The sequence below is a fragment of the Protopterus annectens genome, chromosome 7.part0 (genome assembly GCF_019279795.1).
Source record: "Protopterus annectens isolate FY-2018-M chromosome 7.part0, PAN1.0, whole genome shotgun sequence".
Lineage (NCBI taxonomy): Eukaryota > Metazoa > Chordata > Ceratodontiformes > Protopteridae > Protopterus > Protopterus annectens.
This window is the reverse complement of record NC_056739.1, coordinates 1277247639-1277267924: the sequence shown is the minus strand read 5'-3', so window position 1 is coordinate 1277267924 and position 20286 is coordinate 1277247639. Positions and strand designations below refer to the sequence as shown.

The 20286-nt window shown below is 33.5% G+C and overlaps 1 protein-coding gene across 2 annotated transcripts in view; it reads left to right on the top strand.

Moving 5' to 3' along the window:
- The window catches only part of CALML4 (calmodulin like 4), a 168131-nt gene that overhangs the window by 114906 nt on the left and 32939 nt on the right, over positions 1–20286 (top strand). For both annotated transcript variants that reach the window (XM_044077892.1, XM_044077891.1), the window contains one exon: positions 19558–19746. In XM_044077892.1, the coding sequence (XP_043933827.1) occupies positions 19558–19746 (189 nt within the window). The remainder of the gene's footprint in view (positions 1–19557; positions 19747–20286) is intronic.

Here is a 20286-nt window from a genome sequence, read left to right as displayed (position 1 = left end):
TATTTAAATTCTCTCAGAGTTCCTCCCACTGAATTCATATCTTCCATATCAAATATTCTACGTTATTGTGTTATATTTGACCTTCTAGGTCCCCTAGATGCAGCCTCACTGTTGCAAATCAAGTTCCATTCCCCCCTGTAATTTACATTCCCTGCTGAAAGCTGATTATTTTTCCCCAATTTTTTAAACTCCATAATAGCAGTTTTAGGTGTAATATAAATACATGCCAATATAATCCTCCTCTGTTGCCAATAGCCCCTTATTACCGCAAATCTACCATTATTATCTTTTTCCTCTTCTGTCACTATTGAAGCTCCTCTAGCAATTAGCATAAGTATCCCCCTTTTCCTTTGTCTCTGATATTCTGCTGAATATCCATCCTGAAATCATTTATTTTTCAAATTTACATGCACATTTTCTTTCCAAAAGTGTCTCCTGAAGCATTGTTTTTTGCAATATGCATTTATTAATATAATTCAATTCTCTTACCTTTTGTCTATATATGTGACCAGACCATATTATGATCAGTTATTATCCCCATTTATTATACAACAGCTTTTTTAAACGTCTATTTCCAACTTTTGTGTTACATGTGCCCACTGATGTTTGGTAGGTTGATCTTTTATACAGCTGTTCTTGCCATCTCCATTTGAATATATGTCACATTTTCAAGACTTGTTTGTTTTAATGAAAACCCTCAGAAAACTCACTCTCAGAACACCCCCATGATATATTAACTTAAAAGAAATACACAAACCTATGTAGATCTTCAAATAATTAAGTTTAACCCTTCTGATAGAAACAATTGTCCCAAATCAACAATTGCACATACAGGCATTACCTAATCTAAAATTAAGGTTATCCATACTAAATCACATGTTACAGCCTGTGCTCCTACTTAGACTAATTGTTGTCTGTTCTTTTCACATCTCTCTTCCCCTTCCAGATGTAAAAAACAGCTTATATGCTTTCAGAAAATATTAACTTTTAGCCTTAAGAGAAAGTGTACTACCTATCATTAAAGAAAACTAATTTATACATTATTGTAGTACATGCATTGAAGTAGTTAAATACCAGGGAGGCTGCTATCTCTTCTTCACTTCCAATAATTTCAAACTTTATTTTTACTAAGCTGCTTGCCCCTGTACCTTTCAGTTTTACTTTTCCCTCAGTAAACAACATTCAGAACTCAAATGGTTTATTGTCTGCACTTGTAGTGATCTTATCTCCATGGGAACAGAAGAACAGAATACCAGTCCAGTTGCTTATTTGTGCTTTCATAAAATTAATACAGTCTGTTCCTTCTAGCTTCTCTGGTACAGCAGAAAATATCTGGTTTTCTCTGCATGGTCTGTCCTCTAACTCTACCATTTTTGAAACGGCTCTGCTTGATAAGTCTCATACTTGGACAGCCTTTTCTTCATTTCAACCTCTGAGTTTTGCAGTTTTATCAGTTCATCTGAAGAGCTGCATAAAGCTTCCTTCTTCAGTTTTTCTCAGCCTTTTATTATTTGAGTTGATATACCCCATCAATGTTTAATTTATTTGTTATTAGCTATGAGTACATTTTTTCCTCAAAGTTACTGGAAGCCATCTGTTCTAGCAAAGCTGAAGCTTGAACTGCTGTTTGCTGAACAGCTACAGGATTCTTTCCAGTCAGTGATTTCTTTTTATCCTTTCTAGTTGACTTTTTTCAGGCTCTCTAAGTTTCTTCTTTGCTGATATCTAGGTGGTGTGCTTACTAGCCAATAACTGAATTTTACTAAAGCTGGCATAATTACTAGACCCAGTCTCTCAGTTTCTTTTGTCACACTGGGAGAGCTGAAATGAAGCTTTTTATTAGTAAGCAGCCATCCTAGAGGTCCTGACTTTTTTATTTTTATTTTATTAAAGAGTTTGCTTTTATTTGGGTTCCACCATGGGGGGGGGGGGGTTAGTTTTGAATTTGGCATTGTACTTTTTTTCAAAGGACAGATGTATCTATGCAATGATTCACACATGTGCATATAATTTGGCAGCAAAATATTTGCCATAAGTCACTGATTCAGAAGGGGATGTTGAATTTAGCCAGGTCATCTGTCAGTTTCAGTAGATTAGCTTTGGCATAATCTCTGAATACTGAGGTATTGTAGAGTGCATCTGGCTTCAGTCTTGAGGTGAATGTAATTGATTTGTAGTCCAATTTGACAAGAGAGGAGTTAAAATTGGTACAGAGCTGTACTATACTAGTGAGGACAAAGTCTAGGATTTTATCACCCCTGGTTGGAGTGTGGACTACCTAATCAAGAGATTTTTGCATTGATGAAATCTGGAAATCTCTGGGCATGCATGTTAGGAGATGTGTATGTCTCCCAATTAATGGAGAGGTAGTTAAAGTTCTCTAGAAGAATGGTGTTTGGCTTAATGCATAGGAACTCCATACTAGTTAGTTAGGCATCATGGACTGAGGGAGATAAAGAGGGGCTCCTATAGTTAGTCATGATGTCATTAGGCATCTTGCTAATGATAAATTGGATGTAGAAAGGTAACAGATTGTTATCTTGTCTAACAAGTCGGGAAGTGTTTTTTTTTAATATGGAGTCACCTCTGCCTTTAGTGCCTTCACCTAATGCAGTGTGCCTGAATACATGATAGGCATTAAAACCCTGAAATAATGGAGTGCTCTGAATGGTCTTGAACTGGGTGTCTGTAATAATGTATATATTGATATGTTCCAAAGTAATGACTGCTTGTTGAGACTGTAACATGGCTGACAAACAGAAAAGGGGATTCATCGTGGCTTCAGAGCTGAGAGCTAATCAAGATAGGGGAGACGTTAATAGATGCAGAAGTTAACACATTAAAAAGTATAAAAAGATCATTTCTGTCCTGTAGTTTTGTTCAAAAGCACTTAAGTTTTGAAAGAAATAGGGGGCTCCTAAATGAAAGACCAGCACTGGTAGAGTTTTTAATAGAATCTAGAACAGAAGCTGCCATTAAAAAAGGAATAATTAGTAAAGCATATAGCATATTGCATGATAATTATAAGAATCAATCAGAGGAGCTTAGAAAGGATTGGGAAGAGAGACTGGATAAGCATTTCACAAAGATATAATGGGGGGGGGTATATGTATATCTCCCAAATATGCAACAAAGTTTAGAAGATTTAGGATCTTTGCCTGGAAGTGATTTTATAACCCAAGTAGATGCCAAATAATTTTTCCTCAGGTAGATAGCAAATGTTGGAGGTGTGACGAGCAAGAAAGAGGTAGCTGGGAACATTTTTGGGGATTGTAATGCACTGGCAGACTTTTGGGATTCCCTGCAAGCCACTCTGTCAGAGATGCTGGGTGAGCAGATTAGACTGACTGGGGAGAATATTTAGTTATTCTACAGAATTGGAATTGCCTAGACACAGTAAAGCCTTGCTGAGTCTAATTATGGTGGCTACCAGAAAAACAATTACTAGAAAAGGGAAATCAAAGTCTAGACTAACTTTATTAGAAGTAGTGAATATAGTAACAGAGATAAAACAACTGGAATTGGGATCTTTAGAAAAGGGAAGAAGCAACCTACATAGGAAAAAAATGGGAATTGTGGGAACAATATATGCAGAGTAGGAATGAAGTTTAAGAGGCATGATTTGAATGAGCCATATAATGTTTCACTTATAAACCATCTAGTCATTGTCAGTTATGTATAATGTTTACAACTACAGTTGTTTCAATAGTGTCTGTGATGTAAACTGTTTGCAACTAAAGTGATATAATTTTGTATGTTTTTCATTTATATAAATGCAAGATTGCCTTTGTCATATGTGTAAATTTAATAAATATGTTTGGGGGAAAAGCACCTAGGCTTTAACGTATCATCAAAGTATTTGCATACAGTATATTTATAATGTGATGGCATGTTTGAGGGAATTCCAAGATAGCTGCATACTGACCAATAGCTTAATTTCAGCTCTCCCAGTGTGGAAAAGAAACTGAGAAATAAGAGTCAGTGATATTCTCAGCTTAAGTAAAATTCAGTAACTGTCCAGTTAATGGTCTACCTGGATGCCAGCAAATAAGAAATTTAAAGAACCTGAAAGAAAAGCAGCTAGAAAAGGTGAACAGAAAACAATGACTGGGAAGAATCCTGCAGCTGTTCACTAAAAAGCAGTTCAAGCTTCAACTTTTGTACAAGAGAAGGCTTCCAGTAATTTGGAGGAAAATATAAATCAAATGTACTTACAGGTGATTAAAATAAATGAAACACTGAAGGAATATATCAACTCAAAAAACAAAAGGCCCAACAATAGAAGAAGGTTTAACTAGCTATTTAGATGAAATGATAGAACTCCAAACATCAGAGGTTGAAATGAAGAAAAAACTGGCTGAGCCTGAGACTTCTGAAGAAGAACTATTTCAAAAAAAATGTAGATAGGAAAACAGAGCAAGAAAAGAAAACCCAAGATTTTCTGCTGTACCAGAGTAACTGGAAGGAACAGACTGCATTAAATTCATGAAACCACAAATAAGAAACTGGACTAACATTCCACAGCAGGATTTGTTATGTGAAAGGCACATTGAGTGTATATTCCAAACCTGGCCATAAGAAAGTAGCCAATATCCATATTATTAAAGGTGCAATCATTCCAGTAGAAAGAGATGATCCTTACAAAACTCTTGAAGAAGGGAAAAGTATTAAAAATTGAAGATAGCAGAGTGTTTGTGGAAAATGATTATTCACTGTACACCAGGCAGAAGAGAAGCACATTTATCCAAGCAATCAGGGAATGTCAAGAGGCAGGTGTAAGATTCTAGCTGTTGTGTCCTGCTGTCTACAGAATAGTTTTCCTGGAGGATCAAAGACATTTTTTGATGCAGAACAGGCTAAGAAGGAATCAAAAACATTTCTCCAGCAAAAAGTGAGCCAGCAAAGAAAAATGAGACTGTCATTCTTCTGAAAACAATGCTTTGTCAATGAAACCAATGTGCCAGAGAAAAATACTTAAGAGACAGAAAAAAGCATATGAGTTGACTAAACGAATTAGGAATACTTTGAACATGAACAAGAATTTTGTGTTGTGAAACAGAGATGAACAGAAAGAAGACCAGCAACACTGAAATTAGTGAATAGATGGCAAGCTATAAAGCATTGATCTCATTTGTGAAATATGGCTTTATAAGAAAAAGTGGCTGAGAAAGACTGAACTTTTGTTGACCATGTTAAATCTTTGGGTAGACTGTAAAGCATATACCCCACTTTATGTCATTAATGTTTAGATGGACACTAAAAGGTGAAAAAAGTAAATGTAAGTAAAACTATTTTGTTCTTATTAGTATTTGCATAAACATGTCATGATATAAACCACATTATACATAATAAAACATGTTTCCGTAGTGTCTAGTTGAGAGTATTTTAAATGAGGGGGGAGTCTCTTCAGTGACTGTTGTATGTGTTAAAGATATTAAAGTAAACAAGTACCTTTTTATTTGTTAGAAGTATAGGCCTTACAGTATAACAACAGAAGAAAAGCTGGACAAAAGCAAGAGTAATGTTAATATGCTGTGATTTTGGAGTGCTGAGGTGGGATTGGGAAGTAAACATGCATTGATAATGTTATACGTAGAATTAAGATATCTTCTCCTACTCTTACAAGAGTAAATGTCTATATTAATGCCCCTAGCTTAAGCTATAAACAAGTGTTTTTTGTAAGCATGTAGGTTTGAAAAATAACACAAATGCTGAAAGTCATGAAAAATGCCAAATTTTTTACATCTACAATGATATTAGCTTTTTTTCACTAGCAATGTTCAGTGGGAGTCAAGAAATCTGCAGCTGAAGGCAGCTGTGCATTCTATTTCTAAGTGAAATGTACAAAGATTCATTGCTGACTACTTTACAGGGAGATGAACTGTCTCCAGGGGCAAGCAATTAATCTTGAGAGTTCTGAGCATTCTTTGCTTAGGAGAATGCCAAATTAAATGGACAATGGCAGGCAGCTCAGTGACAAATAAAGTTTGAAATTATGGGAATTTAATAAAAGATAACAGCCTCTCTAGCAGCCTTAATAGTTTAATGCATTTAATAGAATAGTGTACAATTTAGTTTTTATTTAAAGATAGCCAGAGCACTTTTTCTTAGGGCTAAAAGTTAGCATTTTCTGAAAACTTATAAGCTGTTTTTCACATATGGGAGGATAATATAGATAAGAAAAGAAATAGACAGCTAACAGTAAAAGTGGGAATACAGACTGCTTTAGCATGGGTACCCTTAATTTTAGATTAGATAGTGCCTGTGGGTGCAGCTATCGATTTGGAGTCATTGTTCCTATCTGGATGTTAAACTTCATTTTTGTGGGTTATTCTAAGTTAATAGGGGATAGAGGTGTTATGAAAATTATTTTTTATGTTTTGTTTGAGGGCTTTAATTTACATATTATTCCTCAAGGTACAGTAGTTGGGCTAGACTAGATATAAATTATATTTCACAGGAAAATCTGCATTTAATTGAAATCTTTGACACACATCAAATAACTATTTCAGACCATGCATCAATAAAAAACAAGACTGAAATTCATGGTAAAGAAGTAAAATGAAATACTGGTGCTTTCCTACCTACCTGTTAAAAAGAGAATAATTTAAGGAATGGGTAGTGGAAATTATTTGAGAGTTATTAGAGAAGACATGAATATCCTCAGAAGTTATAGTTAGTGAGTTGGATAAAATCAAAATGGATTTTAAAAATAGGGTAGAAATAAATGAGAAAGATATATGATTAAAACATAATATGAATTACTTAGATGGGCTGACAAAGGTTAAAGTATTACAGAATAAGGCAAATCTCACAGAACAAGAAGAGGCAAAAATATACAGTGCTGAAGAGAAAATATGGAAGTATCTGTATAATTTGTGTGAGTTTAGAAATATTGCTTTTAACCACACTTTTTGATAATAATGCCAGAGCACAAAAACTTTTAGCACAATGTCTTAGGCAACAGGAAGTGAAAAGGGCTGTCAGCAATCCTACAGAGCCTGTAACAAAAAATAGCCAGAGATCCTGTACAGGTATTAGAGAGACTTCCGAATTTTTTTTAAATTTGTATAAATCATGTGAAAATAAAGAAAGAACACAAATGGAAATATTTATGAAAGACTTAATTGTGCCAATGGTAGAGGTAGAGTAGGCTCAAAAACAAACAGTTAAGATAGAAGGAGATGACATACAATTGGTGACATATGATCAATCTGAAGGAAAATCTCCAGGAACAGATGGCATTTTGCAGAAGTTTGGAAGTTATGAGGGAAGAAAATGATAAAGATCTGAAAGATTTTATTTAACAGTATATAAAAGGAGGTGAAGCACAAGCTTCTTGGAAGATAGCTCTGGTGTCTGTTTTACCTAAATAACAGATCCAGCTTCATATATATATATATACATATATATATATATATATATATATATATATATATATATATATATATATATATACCCATTTAAATTTTAAACCATGATTATAAAGTGTTTATATATATATATATATATATATATATATCTAAAAGAATAGCAAATGTGTTGCCAAAACTGAAAGATATGGATCAATGTGATTTTGTAGAGGGGAGGCAAACATTTGACAATATTAACAGAACAATGATGATCCAGAGGGAAGCAGAATATAATAAAATGCAACTGCTGTTACTAGATCTTGATGCAGATATAGCATTCAATAGCGCAAGCTGGGAGTTTTTGAGTAGGGAAACAGAAGCATTTGCATTCCCTATTATGATAATAATGTTAATTAGGGGGATATACGAAGGATCAGAGCAAGAATTAAAGTGGGAGGGTTCCTCTCTAATAAGTTGCATTTGAACACAAGAACCAGACAAGGGTGTCCTCTTTCCCCTTTGCTATTAGTGACCACTCCTATAGTTTCACAGTCAAGTCAAAATTGGATCTGTCACTACTAACAATCTTGTCGTCCCTCAATGCAACTCCTCAAAATGTTGCAAACTGCTTACCAAAGTGTAACCCTATTTCCCTAAATGATCTCTTTTCTACATACCAAAGTTATGACTGTCCTTCCTCTATCTTCCCTCTCTTTTCAAATGCCTTACTATGTAAATTCTTGCCTATTAACCATGTGTAAATGATACATCTTTACTCCTGTTATATAATTAGTTCCATTTCTTTTTGTATAAATATATTTTCTTGTATAAATACATTCTGTATAAATGTTTAAATTACTGTTTTTGTTCATGTGGAGATTTTCTCCCCGGGCCTCCACTGAAAATGGACTTGTCTAGCTGGACTATCCCGGTAAACAAATGTAAAAGAAATAGTAAATAAATATTTGGTTTATATTTACGGCCATTGGCAAATAAAATAAGGACCTCAGAAATGTAAGGATATAAACTGGTATGGTAATCATGAAAAGTTGGCTGTATTTGTAAATTATATTATTTGTACCTGATAAATCCAGAAAAGATATCTCAGTATTGTAGAACATTTTGAAATAGTTTCAAATCTTTCAGGATATTTATTTATTTATTTAGCATTTGTTTAACGGGAAAGTCCGACTTGGAACAAAGCCAATTTTCAGCAGATGCCCGGGGAGAAACACTCCACATGCATGTCTTTGAAATGGTGGAGGAAACCAGAGAACCCAGAGAAAACCCACACAAACACAAGGAGGACATGCAGACTCCACACAGAAGGCACTTCCAGCTGAGAATTGAACCAGCGAACCTCTTGCTGTGAAGCAACAACTCTACCACTGCACCACTGCGCCATCTGATATATAACATTAATGAACATAATATAACATTAATGAAGGTAAAACAAAGGCTATAGCTGTAAATTATGTACCAACACATGAATTGGTTCAGCAGTACCCATATTTATGGGGACATGATAAGATAAAGTATTTAGGAGGATGGATCCAAAGGCTTCTGTTATATCAGCTAAGAATATATGGAAAGAGACCTAACAAAAGATACTACAAAAAGTGAAAAACTTGGAGCTCTTGTTTATGGATATGGATAGTAAGATTTAAGCAATGAGAATGTTTTTAGCCCCTTAAGTTTTAAATATAGGTCAGGCATATGTTGATCAACCAGATGAGAAGTTGTGGAGAATAATTAATAAAGAGATGAAGAATTTATCTGGGAGAGGAAGAAGGCAAGAGATAAGTGGGATAAGTTGATCCTTCCTATAAAGCAAGGTGGTTTAGAATTACCTGATTTGAAGAGATATTTTGAGCTACACAATTAAGGCTCATATACATAACATAGGTAGAAGGTTGTAAATTGATGATAATGAAGCAGGGGGAGTTCAAGAAATAAAGGTACAGTGGGATTTTGGATGAAGATCCTTAAGGAGAATAATAACAACCATACAGAATATTATATTCAGAAAGAATTCTAAGAACTAAGCAAACATGAGAATGGAGAAAGGACATTTTTAGCTAATATGGATGACTACAAGTAAGGGTACAGAAAATAGGCAAGAGGGGGCTGGAATTTACTGAAGAAAACTAGCAAAGGAATCAAGGTATTGGGAGCAAATAACTAGAGAGGGAAAGGTAATACAAGGCCCAAAAGATATTTGGACTGCAGGCTAGAGACTGCATTCCCTACCAGGGATTTATATCAGAAAATAAGTAAAGAGAAAGAGATGGAGAATCTTACATGAAAGACCTGCTCTGGTAGAATTTTTTTACTTGAACCTAAAGTAGGAACTGCTGTTAGAAAAGGGATAATTAGTACCGCATATAAAATATTGCATGACAGCTATAAAAATTTAATCAGAGGAGGTTAGAAAAGATTGGGAAGAGAGGCTAGAAAAGCAATTTACAAGAGAACAATGACAGGACATAATTGCTAACAAACAACTAGCAATACCTCACATATAGCATGATATAAATGGACAATAAATTTCTCTGTCGTCCACCAAGGCATAATGACACTGTACCCCTTAATAACATGTAGGGCTCTCAGTTATGAAATTATGAACACAGATATGAAAATATGAATAATAAGTAACAAATAGTGATTAATTTCTCTACTGCAGTATATCATAGATTAGCAATATTACTGTGATTTTGTTAATAACTCCTTGCTTTGCACTTTTTAATACTGCGTATTGTTATCTGGTAAGTTGCTTAGTTAAAGAAGCCAAACTCAAAGAAGGTCTAGACGCTATAATGAGCTATGGGTGTGAACTGCAAATATGCAAAAACGCATTTTAGGCTGAATGAATTAAAGATATGTGATGTATAATATATGTACAGAGGAAAAAAATGTCAATATGGTTTGTTTTCTTTTGTTAATGCATGTTTCCCTGTGTCTTGAGAGATAATTTAATAAAGATGTTTAAAAAAATAGGATGGCATGTTTCATTTTAATACATATTCTTTGATTTTGCTGTAACGTACTGTACCATGTGCTCTTGCTAAAGGATTTTTCCCCCTGGCCAGTCTAGCAGAACTTGTTTCAGGCCAGCCAAATGCATGTCGCTCCAAACTACTGTGAAACCCAGTCCTGCAATTCAGTAACTGCCAACATCGTTGTCTTCCTTGCCTTTTGGTACCTATCATACTGATCTGAATTTATTTTTTATTTTTTTATTTATCCTTTGTTGACCACATTAGCCCTGCTAGGCTTTTAGCCTCTTTTCGGGGAAGACCAAAGGGAGTATTTATAGTACTAGTGGAAATTTGGCCAAGGCATCAGGGAACTTCCCCTACTCATCATTGTTGTGAGTGGGACCCATTTTGCAGGGGTTCTTCCTGTTTCCATTCCAGCCACAGAGGTGGCCTGGAGAAACAGGGAGATTGATGGAAAGAAAAGGAGATGATGGAGTAGTGAAAGAAATGAAAGTGAAAGCAAATATCGAGAGAGGAACATCTGTGCAGGATTCTGAGGAAATGTTTTAAAGAATCCTGTTTGATGGAGATGAATCAGCAAATGAACGATGTATAATTACAATAACCAGCAAACAGGCAGGCTGAGAGAGAGAGAAAACCACTGAGGCTTGCAGTAGTTGATGAAAAAACCTCTTCAGGTCACTATTATAATAAAAACGAACTACACATAAACGCTCACTATTAACGTGTGTTTTCATTTCAAATCAACTTCATCAGTTGCCAAATAACACTTGAAGATTTAAACACCCTCCTTTATATATACTAATTATTTTATGTGTCCAATAGGATCAAGTCTCTAATTAGATTAATTAAAACCTTTATAAAGCAATAAATCTACATTTTTTTTTGCGGTATAAACCCATTCTCTGTTTGTATAAAATTCAAAGACATAAAAACACTTTGTAAAACACATTCATGTAAACACGTACAGTTTTTTTACAGTTTTTTTAAAACCACTTGTATAAAAAATTATATAAAACATTTTAAAAGTATAACATTTCAAGACTATCTAATGTTGCTGAGGATAATACAAATCTTGTTTGTATTGCAATGACTCCAGCTAGTGGACAAATGATGAACTTCGTTTTCTCCAAAAGAATATAAAAATAAAAAAATGGTATGTATGTATATACACAGTCCTACAGCCTGTAAATAGCTTCTCTTTTAGGGACTTTAAGTAGGTATTTCTCATATTATAGCTTAGCAGCTCTCATCTTCAATAGATGGGTAATACTATTATTTTCATTTAGCCCTGGGAATTTATTGGCTTATAGTGTAATTTGCCACCAGAGCTTCCTATATTTTATTTTTGTTTCCCATTGCCTTCCCCTTAAATCTTTCTGTACATCCTCCAGGACAATGAACAGAAACTTGGCTTTTGTGCATTTTTAGTGTGCTTATACAACGCATTTTTTTTTCATTTTTAATCTGAATATCATAATTGTGCTCATATATTCTTCTCCTGAGCTTTATCTCCGTTTTTCCTATATAAAACACTTTGCATGCCTCACAGTGTTAAATAAATCAAGCCTGTTGCATTACAATTGAAGTAATTGCTTCCTTCTGTACTTGTGTTTCTACTTTTTATATGAAATGCTTCTTTATGTAGGATGAAGGGACATTGTGAGCATGCCCACATTTGAATGTGCCTTTTCTTTTACTTGAATTGTGGTTTTTTTTCTATTTTCATTTCCTTCCAAAATTTCCTTTAGATTGGGTGTTTTCTTATATATAGTAACTTAAAGGAGCTTTATCTATTTCTTTTATATCAGTAAGTGCTGTAAACATATCCCATTCCCTCGCTATAATTTGTTTAACATTGTTCATATTTCCATTGTATTCTGTGATAAAGGCTCTATTATATCTATTCTCTGTCTGTGTGTTTGTCTGATCTCCAACTTCTATTGTCTTTTCCCCCAATATAGGTCTAAATCTATCTTTCCTTCCTTCCAATATTTCAGTTTTCACTTCTTGTATTAATCTCTCCGGGTATCCCCACTCTTTAAAAAAGGTCTTTAAATAATTACATTGCTGCATAAAATCATCTTCTTCAGATATCATTCTACTGCACCTAACATATTGTCCTTTAATAATACTTTGTTTCTGATGGAATGGATGTGCACTGGTGTAGTGTAAATAGGAATTTGAAAATGTTTCTTTCCTATATATTTTAGATTTAAATCCATATTGTGTCTTTTCTATAGTTACATCCAAATAGTTTACTTTGTCATAAGATGTGTAAGTAAACTTTAAAAAATCTGCAGTTGTTCCTATGTAAACTATAAATTATTTGAGCTTATCTAGTGATGCTGTCCACAGAATACAAATGTTGTTCAGGTATCTTTTATAAAGTACCCAGCATTTCTTATATTCTGAATGGTTAATATATTTTTCTTCCCAAGCTGCTAATACCATGTTTGCATATGTGGGGGCACATGCTGCCCCATAGCTACTCCTTTATTCTGTTGGAAGAATTCTCCATTAAAAAGTATATTGTTGTTCCTTAATACTAACTCTATTAGCTGTAAACACACAAAAAAATTATTTTGTTGTATATTTTTATTTTGTGGTAAAGCTTCTTCAAAAGTTCTAATCTTTTGTCGTGGGGTATACTCGTAAATAAATTAACAATGTCAATAGTGACAAATATGATGTTATTAGTATATATTTCTTGCTTAATGCTTCTTAGAAAATCCCATGAATCTCTCATGATCGTGTTATTATTTAACCAAAACTTTGTTAATGTTCTATCCAAATATTTAGTTATGGAGGCAGTTTTTGAGCCCTCTGCTGCAACTCTGGGTCTCGGGGGGGGGGGGGGAGTCACATTCATTTTTATGTATTTTCGGTATACCAAAAATGGAGGGGACCTTAGGTCTGTCATTATGCATATAGTTATAGCTATCAAGGCTTATTAAACATTCTGTTAGCATGTCATTAATTGCTATATCAATTTTTTGATAGGGAATATGTATTTCATTTTTCAACACCCTGTTGTAATTATTGGTGTCTCCCAAAATATCATACATTTTCCTTTCATATATAATTGTGTCCATTATGATATGTAGTGAGAGTAGGGAACAGGTGGAGGAGACCCTGGAGAGGTGGAGATATGCTCTAGAGAGAAGAGGAATAAAGATCAGCAGGACTAAGACAGAATATATGTGTGTGAATGAGAGGGAGGATAGAGGAATGGTGAGGATGCAGGGAGTAGAGGTGGTGAAGGTGGATAAGTTTAAATACTTTGGATTAACAGTAATGGTGAGTGTGGAAGAGAGGTGAAGAAGAGAGTACAGGCAGAATGTAGTGGGTGGAGAAGAGTGTCAGGAGTGATTTGTGACAGACGAGTACCAGTAAGAGTGAAAGGGAAGGTCTACAAGACGGTAGTGAGACCAGCTATGTTATATGGGTTGGAGACAGTGGCATTGACAAAAAGGAAGGCGTCAGAGCTTGACGTGGCAGAGTTGAAGATGTTAAGATTTGCACTGGGTGTGACAAGGATGGACAGGATTAGGAATAAGTATATTAGAGGGTCAGCCCAGGTTAGAAGGTTTGGAGACAAAGCCAGAGAGGCAAGATTACATTGGTTTGGACATATGATGAGGAGGGATGCAGAGTATATTGGGGAAAAAAAGCTAAGGATGAAGCTGCCAGGTAACAGGAAAAGAGGAAGGCCTAAGATAAGGTTTATGGATGTGGTGAGAGAGGACATGCAGGTGGTTGGTGTGACAGAGCAAGATGCAGACGACAGGAAGAAATGGAAACAGTTGATCTGTTGTGGTGACCCCTGACGGGAGCAGCCAAAAGAAGAAGATATAATTGTGTCCATGATAACTGCCCCTCCACCTTTGTCAGGTCTCATCACTCTAATTTTATTGCTGTTACTAATTTTATCCAATACTTCCCTCTCTCCCTTTGTTACATTTGGTTTATATTTGCATTTGGGAAAAGCTTTTCTTATCTCTTTCTCTTCAATTATTTCAAATTTTTTTAGTTGGGGAGAGGTGGATTATATACACATTATTTGATACATTCATTATTGGTTTTGTTGTTATTTGAAGCCATAATTATTTCTAAGTTTATTTTCCTAACTAACATCTTAAAAATCTAATAATACTTTTGTTAGGTTTCCTTTTCTTTGTGGAATAAATTTTAAACCCTTCTAAGTAAATTGAAATGCTCTATTGTAAGTTCTATGTTGCTATAATTGAAAATGTTAAAATTGTTACACCAATATTTATAGTTATTGTTAGTATTAATCTCACATATGGATGGGGTTAGTTGTTTTGATACCTTCCCCTTCTCCCCCCTCTTCTTCCTTCCTTTGCTCTCCTCCATCTTTCATTTTCCATGTAACTGGGGGGGGTTCTGTTTTTCAGTTTCTCGGATCTTCGGAGGGGGGTATTCTAAAGGGTCTGTCCAATTATTTTCATCTTCTACAAAGCTAGTCTCTCCCCAATCATTTCTATATGGTTCACTGTTTTCAAACTGCCCTATATTTTCATATCCATAATTTCTACTTTTCCTGTTGGCCTTGGGTTTAGGGTAGTTAGTTTTATCTTTATATTCTAATTTTTGTTTTTATTTTCTATTAATTAACCCTTTACACTGTTCATCTGTTCTACACCTAATTTTCAAATATTTTTCCTTTTCACCTTCTATTGAAAACATTAAATAATTAATAATAACATGATTTATTTCCTCAATTTGTGTATGTAATAGTGTTATTTCCTGCTCATTATGTTTAATCATTGCTCTCAGCATATCAAGTCCACATTAATTAAAATATCAATAAGTTCCTTATGTAAAACTGTCTCTTCTGTAATGTTGTTTGGGTACTTACAAATTCATAAACCCTTTGGTACTACACCCAAATTTACACATTCTTTAAGGTACGCAATCTCAATTTCTAAAGTTTTAAATTTAAACACAGGGTTATGCAAAACATTCAAATTGTTGTTATATGTATCTGCATGCATTTTTCTATTGTTATTGCCTTGTTTAAAATTGTATGTACATCCTTTAAGTAACCAGTCATTAAGGTCAGCATTAATGAATGCATGATTTGAGCAGTCACCTCTTTCCCTTAGCGTTTCTGTTCATGAAGTACTGCTTTTCCTGTTCTGTTGACCGCTAGTGCCAGGACCATCATCCAAGTCATTTCTAAAAATATGATTTGTTTGTTGTTGGGTTTTTTTATGTATAATTGGAACCCAACAGTCATAAGCGTTGTGGGATGATTTACTTAAAGAAATGGTGGTGCAAAGTGAGCCAGAAAATGAAGGAGATGTTTCCTGTGGTACCATTATGGAGAAAATACAAAAGGTGGATGTAGAGACACTCCTAAACAATAGTGGTGAGATGAAAAAGAAAACATATGCAGGAAAAAGGTAAAAGAAGGCAAAAGCAGAGTAGCAAATAAGAAGACAGAAGAAAATGAAAAACGGAAGTAGGTGGTAAGGATTCAAAGTAAGAAGACAAAGAAATGGATAGGTATGAAGTGTGGGACAAATTAATAGCTTTTTTGGGTGTAAAAGCACATAAGTTAAGAGCATTTGTTCTTATTAACAAAGAGACATTTTGTAACATTATATGTAAGACTGTTTTTTTTCAATGAAAAATTATTATGGAGGATATGAAAAAAAAGACTGTTACCCATGGAATCTTTATGTGATAAAAGCATTTAACAGGGAAATAAGAAAGAAGATAACATGTACAATTTCAAATAGAGGTAGAAAGAGAGACTTTTAAAGGACATTTGAAAGCTTTATTTAAAGAAGTACCAGACATTACAAAAGTTTATGATAAAAAGAGTTAATGGACTGGTGGCTGGCACTGTAATATTGTGTTAAAAAGAAAAAGAAAAAAATTATAAATATTCCAAGTATGTTAAATGTGGATGGGACTAGGGGTGTGATAAAATACTGGGGACAACCCAAAACATGTTTTTTTTTGTGGAAAAGGACATTTGATAAGTGACTGTAGCAAAATAAAATGTTACATTTGTGAAGGAATGGGACATGATGCAAAAAATGTCAGAAAATTGGACATTAATGGATGGTTTGCAAACATGAAAATAACAGTAAGAAAAAAGAAAAAGAAAGAGAAGAAAATGAACAAAGAAGAAATTTTAGAAAAAGTAGAAATAGAAGAGAAATTAGATGAGAAAAATTGAATAAACAGGACATAGAAGAAGGTTTTCAAATAAAAGATAAGGAAAACATACTGGGAAGCAATAAAAGGAGAAAAAAGAATTTGATTGTTAAAAGGGTAAAAGAAAAAGGAAATTTAAAGGGATAATTACAAAAGAAAGAAAGAAAGAAGAGAAATGGATAAAAACACTTTATATACAACTAAAGATTAGAGTTTAATATAATGGTTAAGGTGTTTGACGCACAGACACAAGGCACCATGTTTGATTCTCTCCTTTGGGAAGGAAATTGATAAGGCTTAAAATGGCCTATTAAGAAAGGTAGCCTAGCAATTAGCTATGAATATATGAAACCACAAATCGAATGAAAAGGGAAAATGAAAATTTTAGACTGCTTTCTATAAATGTGAATAGTATTAAGAATATAGTAAGAAGAGTAGGAATTTTGGAGTGGTGTAATACATGTGCTGTAGATGTAATTAGATTAGAAGACACAATATTTTTAACAAATGAAGAAAGATTACAGAGAAAATATGGGGAGGAAAGATAATGTGGAATTTTGGAAATGAGAGATGCCTGGAATGGCCGTATTCTGTAGAAATACAATAAATATATTAGCTGTAACTTTAGCAAAAATGGGAAGATTAACCATTGTAGATTTAAAATGGAAAGAGCAAGTATAAGAATTGTAACATCATATACTTATGCTAACTGTAAAAAAAACGGAAAGCTTATTTCATCAAATTTTAGACTATGCAGTGATAAATATGAATATTATAATAACAGGAGACTTCAATTGTGATTTAAGAGGCAAGTCTAAAAAGAAAGGAACTGATATAAGAAACATGTTAGAAGTTATAAGATATGATAAATTAAAACTTTGGGACAAAAATTCATGGACTTACAAAAGGGCTATGTATAGAACTGAAATAGATTATTTTATAGTATCAGAAGATTTACTTATACAAGGGGAGGTAATTGAAACATGATTTTCTAATCATTTTGCAATATGGCTAGAGATAAAAGGAAACAAGGAATATATAAATATAAGCAAAGGAATAAAAAGGATAAACGAGAAAGAATGGAATGAAGAAGGAAAGAGATTAGTAATACAGTTATAGTGAGATCATATTACTATATATTTTATAAAAATTGGTCTGAATGGTGGATGATATTTAAGGAAAAATATAAAAAAAAATTACAGAGGCAATATGATGTGAGGAAAATAGAGAAAGAAAAATATAACAGAATAGATAATGATACATTATAAGATTTAGAACATAATGATAGAAAGCACTTTGACAAAGAACAAGAATTGTATGAGAGAAATCAATAAAAATTACAAGAATTGTTATAAAAGCAAATATATTTCTTTAGAAGGAACAGTATTTGGAAAGGAATTATTGCAGATATTGTTTTCATTTATATGGGATTCTAGATTAAATCCACTAAAAAGAGGAGTTTTATATGTAAATAAAGAGGAAAGAAGTTTAGAGTTAATTAACCCAGTGGTATATGTTGCTTCATTAAACGTGTACAAAGTGTTAAAGTGGATAACTGAAAAAAAATGAGATTAGTAGTAAAACTATATAAATATAAGCATGATAAATTTGAGGATGGTATGGTAAAAAGAGTAAAAGAGAAAAACAGTATATAAATGAAGAAATAAAATGTTACCAAGAAAAACATTTTTATGGAAAATAAAAATTGATAATATAGAAAAAGAAAGAAAAGTGGTTTTAAGAATGTAATGATAAAACACTACTATGTAAACCTATGGTAACTCTAACATATGAAAAAATGTTATAACAATAAGAAACAAATGAAGTAATCAGAAACAGAATGTCAAGATTTGTTGTGGAGACTATAATAGATAAATTGCCAGTAAAAGGAAATATGTCATATAAAAAGAAAAATGATCGAATATGTTTACATTGTCAGGAAGAAGAAACTACAGAACATGTGTTTTTGAAATGTAAAAGAGTAAAAAAAAGTTATGGGGAAAACTATGTAAAGAAGATTTTTTCAAATATATAAAAGAAGCAGATACAATAAACATTGATATGATTAATTGTGGTTATTATAAGAACAGAAATAAAGAATATGTTAAAAGAATAGATAAAAAAGATATTTTATGTTATATGGGTTATATGGAATTAAAAAATAAATGAAATTATGTTTAACGGTAAATGGATTTTGGACACAATATTAAGTAAAATTAGATGGTTATGGAAAAAGAAGTGAGGATCTAATACAATTGAAAATTTAGCATGATTGTAAAGGAAATTATGAATATATGTAAATGGATTTGTATATTTACATATATGTACATATGTAATTATTTGTAAATATGTAAATCTTTTGTAAATAAGAATAATTTTGTATATAAATAAAGGACCCCTACTCTTTTCAATAGCTGCCATGGGATCTTTTGCATCCAGCTGTGCTATCATCAACTCAAGCAGATGGGTCATTGGTTTAACATGTCATCTGAAGGACAGAAAAATCCTTCCTCATAACATTGCATGGAAGGGTGCTCAAAGCTTGAAAGTAAAATTCACTATTTAAAACCTACTTTCCTGGATGAAAAAAAGCTGCTAAAGAACAGGCAAGGATAAATAATTATCTTTTAAGGTACATGACAACAATTGGCCTGATAATGTTGAGAATTTAAGGTTCTAGTGAGGATGTGACTATGAAGAATGCTCAGAACACATGCTGAATGAGACACAGCAATGAGTAAAACTGAAGGACTTGAGATTATGTAGTTTCTGTGCCTTAAGAACAATAGCAGCTGTTAGACCGATGTCTTAGGATCCTGTTTCACTGAGTAGAATACAGTGGAATATTTTAGAGACAATAAATAGTAACAGCAAGATGTGGAAATAGCCATGAATGCAACTCATAGCATTGATTAGTTGATTTCTTACCCCCACAACACTGATAATGCGCCTCTATTAGTGAAAAACATTCTGCATGTTTCAGCTTATTCCTCGTTTTTTGGTTTCTTTTTCAGACAGAAATGGAGAACTTGACTTTTCTACTTTCCTGACAATCATACACAACCAAATGAAGCAGGAGGACCCTAAGAAGGAAATTCTTGAAGCCATGTTAATGACTGACAAACAGAAAAGGGGGTTCATCATGGCTTCAGAGCTAAGAGCCAAGCTGACCAAGCTAGGGGAGAAACTAACAGATGCAGAAGGTAAGACATGCAGAAGTATAAACAGATCACCTCTGTCCTTGTAGCTTTGTTCAGAAGCACTTAAGCATGATCGTACCATCAATGTAACAAGATGGCATCTATTCCTTTCATACATATTCTTTTGTATTGCTATTTCTATTCTTGCTGTAGGATTTTTTTCCCTCTGGCCAACTTATGAATTAAACAGTAGTTTGAAGTTCACATATGGAGGCTAGTGACCAACCCTGTACTTCATTTAAAAAAATAAGCATCATATAATTTCAATTAGCTACAATACACTTTATGTGAAATGAATGCAGGAAAACACATACAGCCCATTTTTGATTGCATTTTTGTGTTATATAATTTCCTCTAAATCTTTGTAACCTCTGCGGTCTCCATCCATAATAGTAGGTTCAGAGGCAAGCTTTTTCTCTCCACAGGAAAATCAAATGAGCTAAGTACCTGCATAATGACACTGTTCAGGCAGACATTAGAATCCACATGCCTATCAGCATGGATTGTTTTCCAGTTTCATTTCATTCCAATCCCCTACAGTAC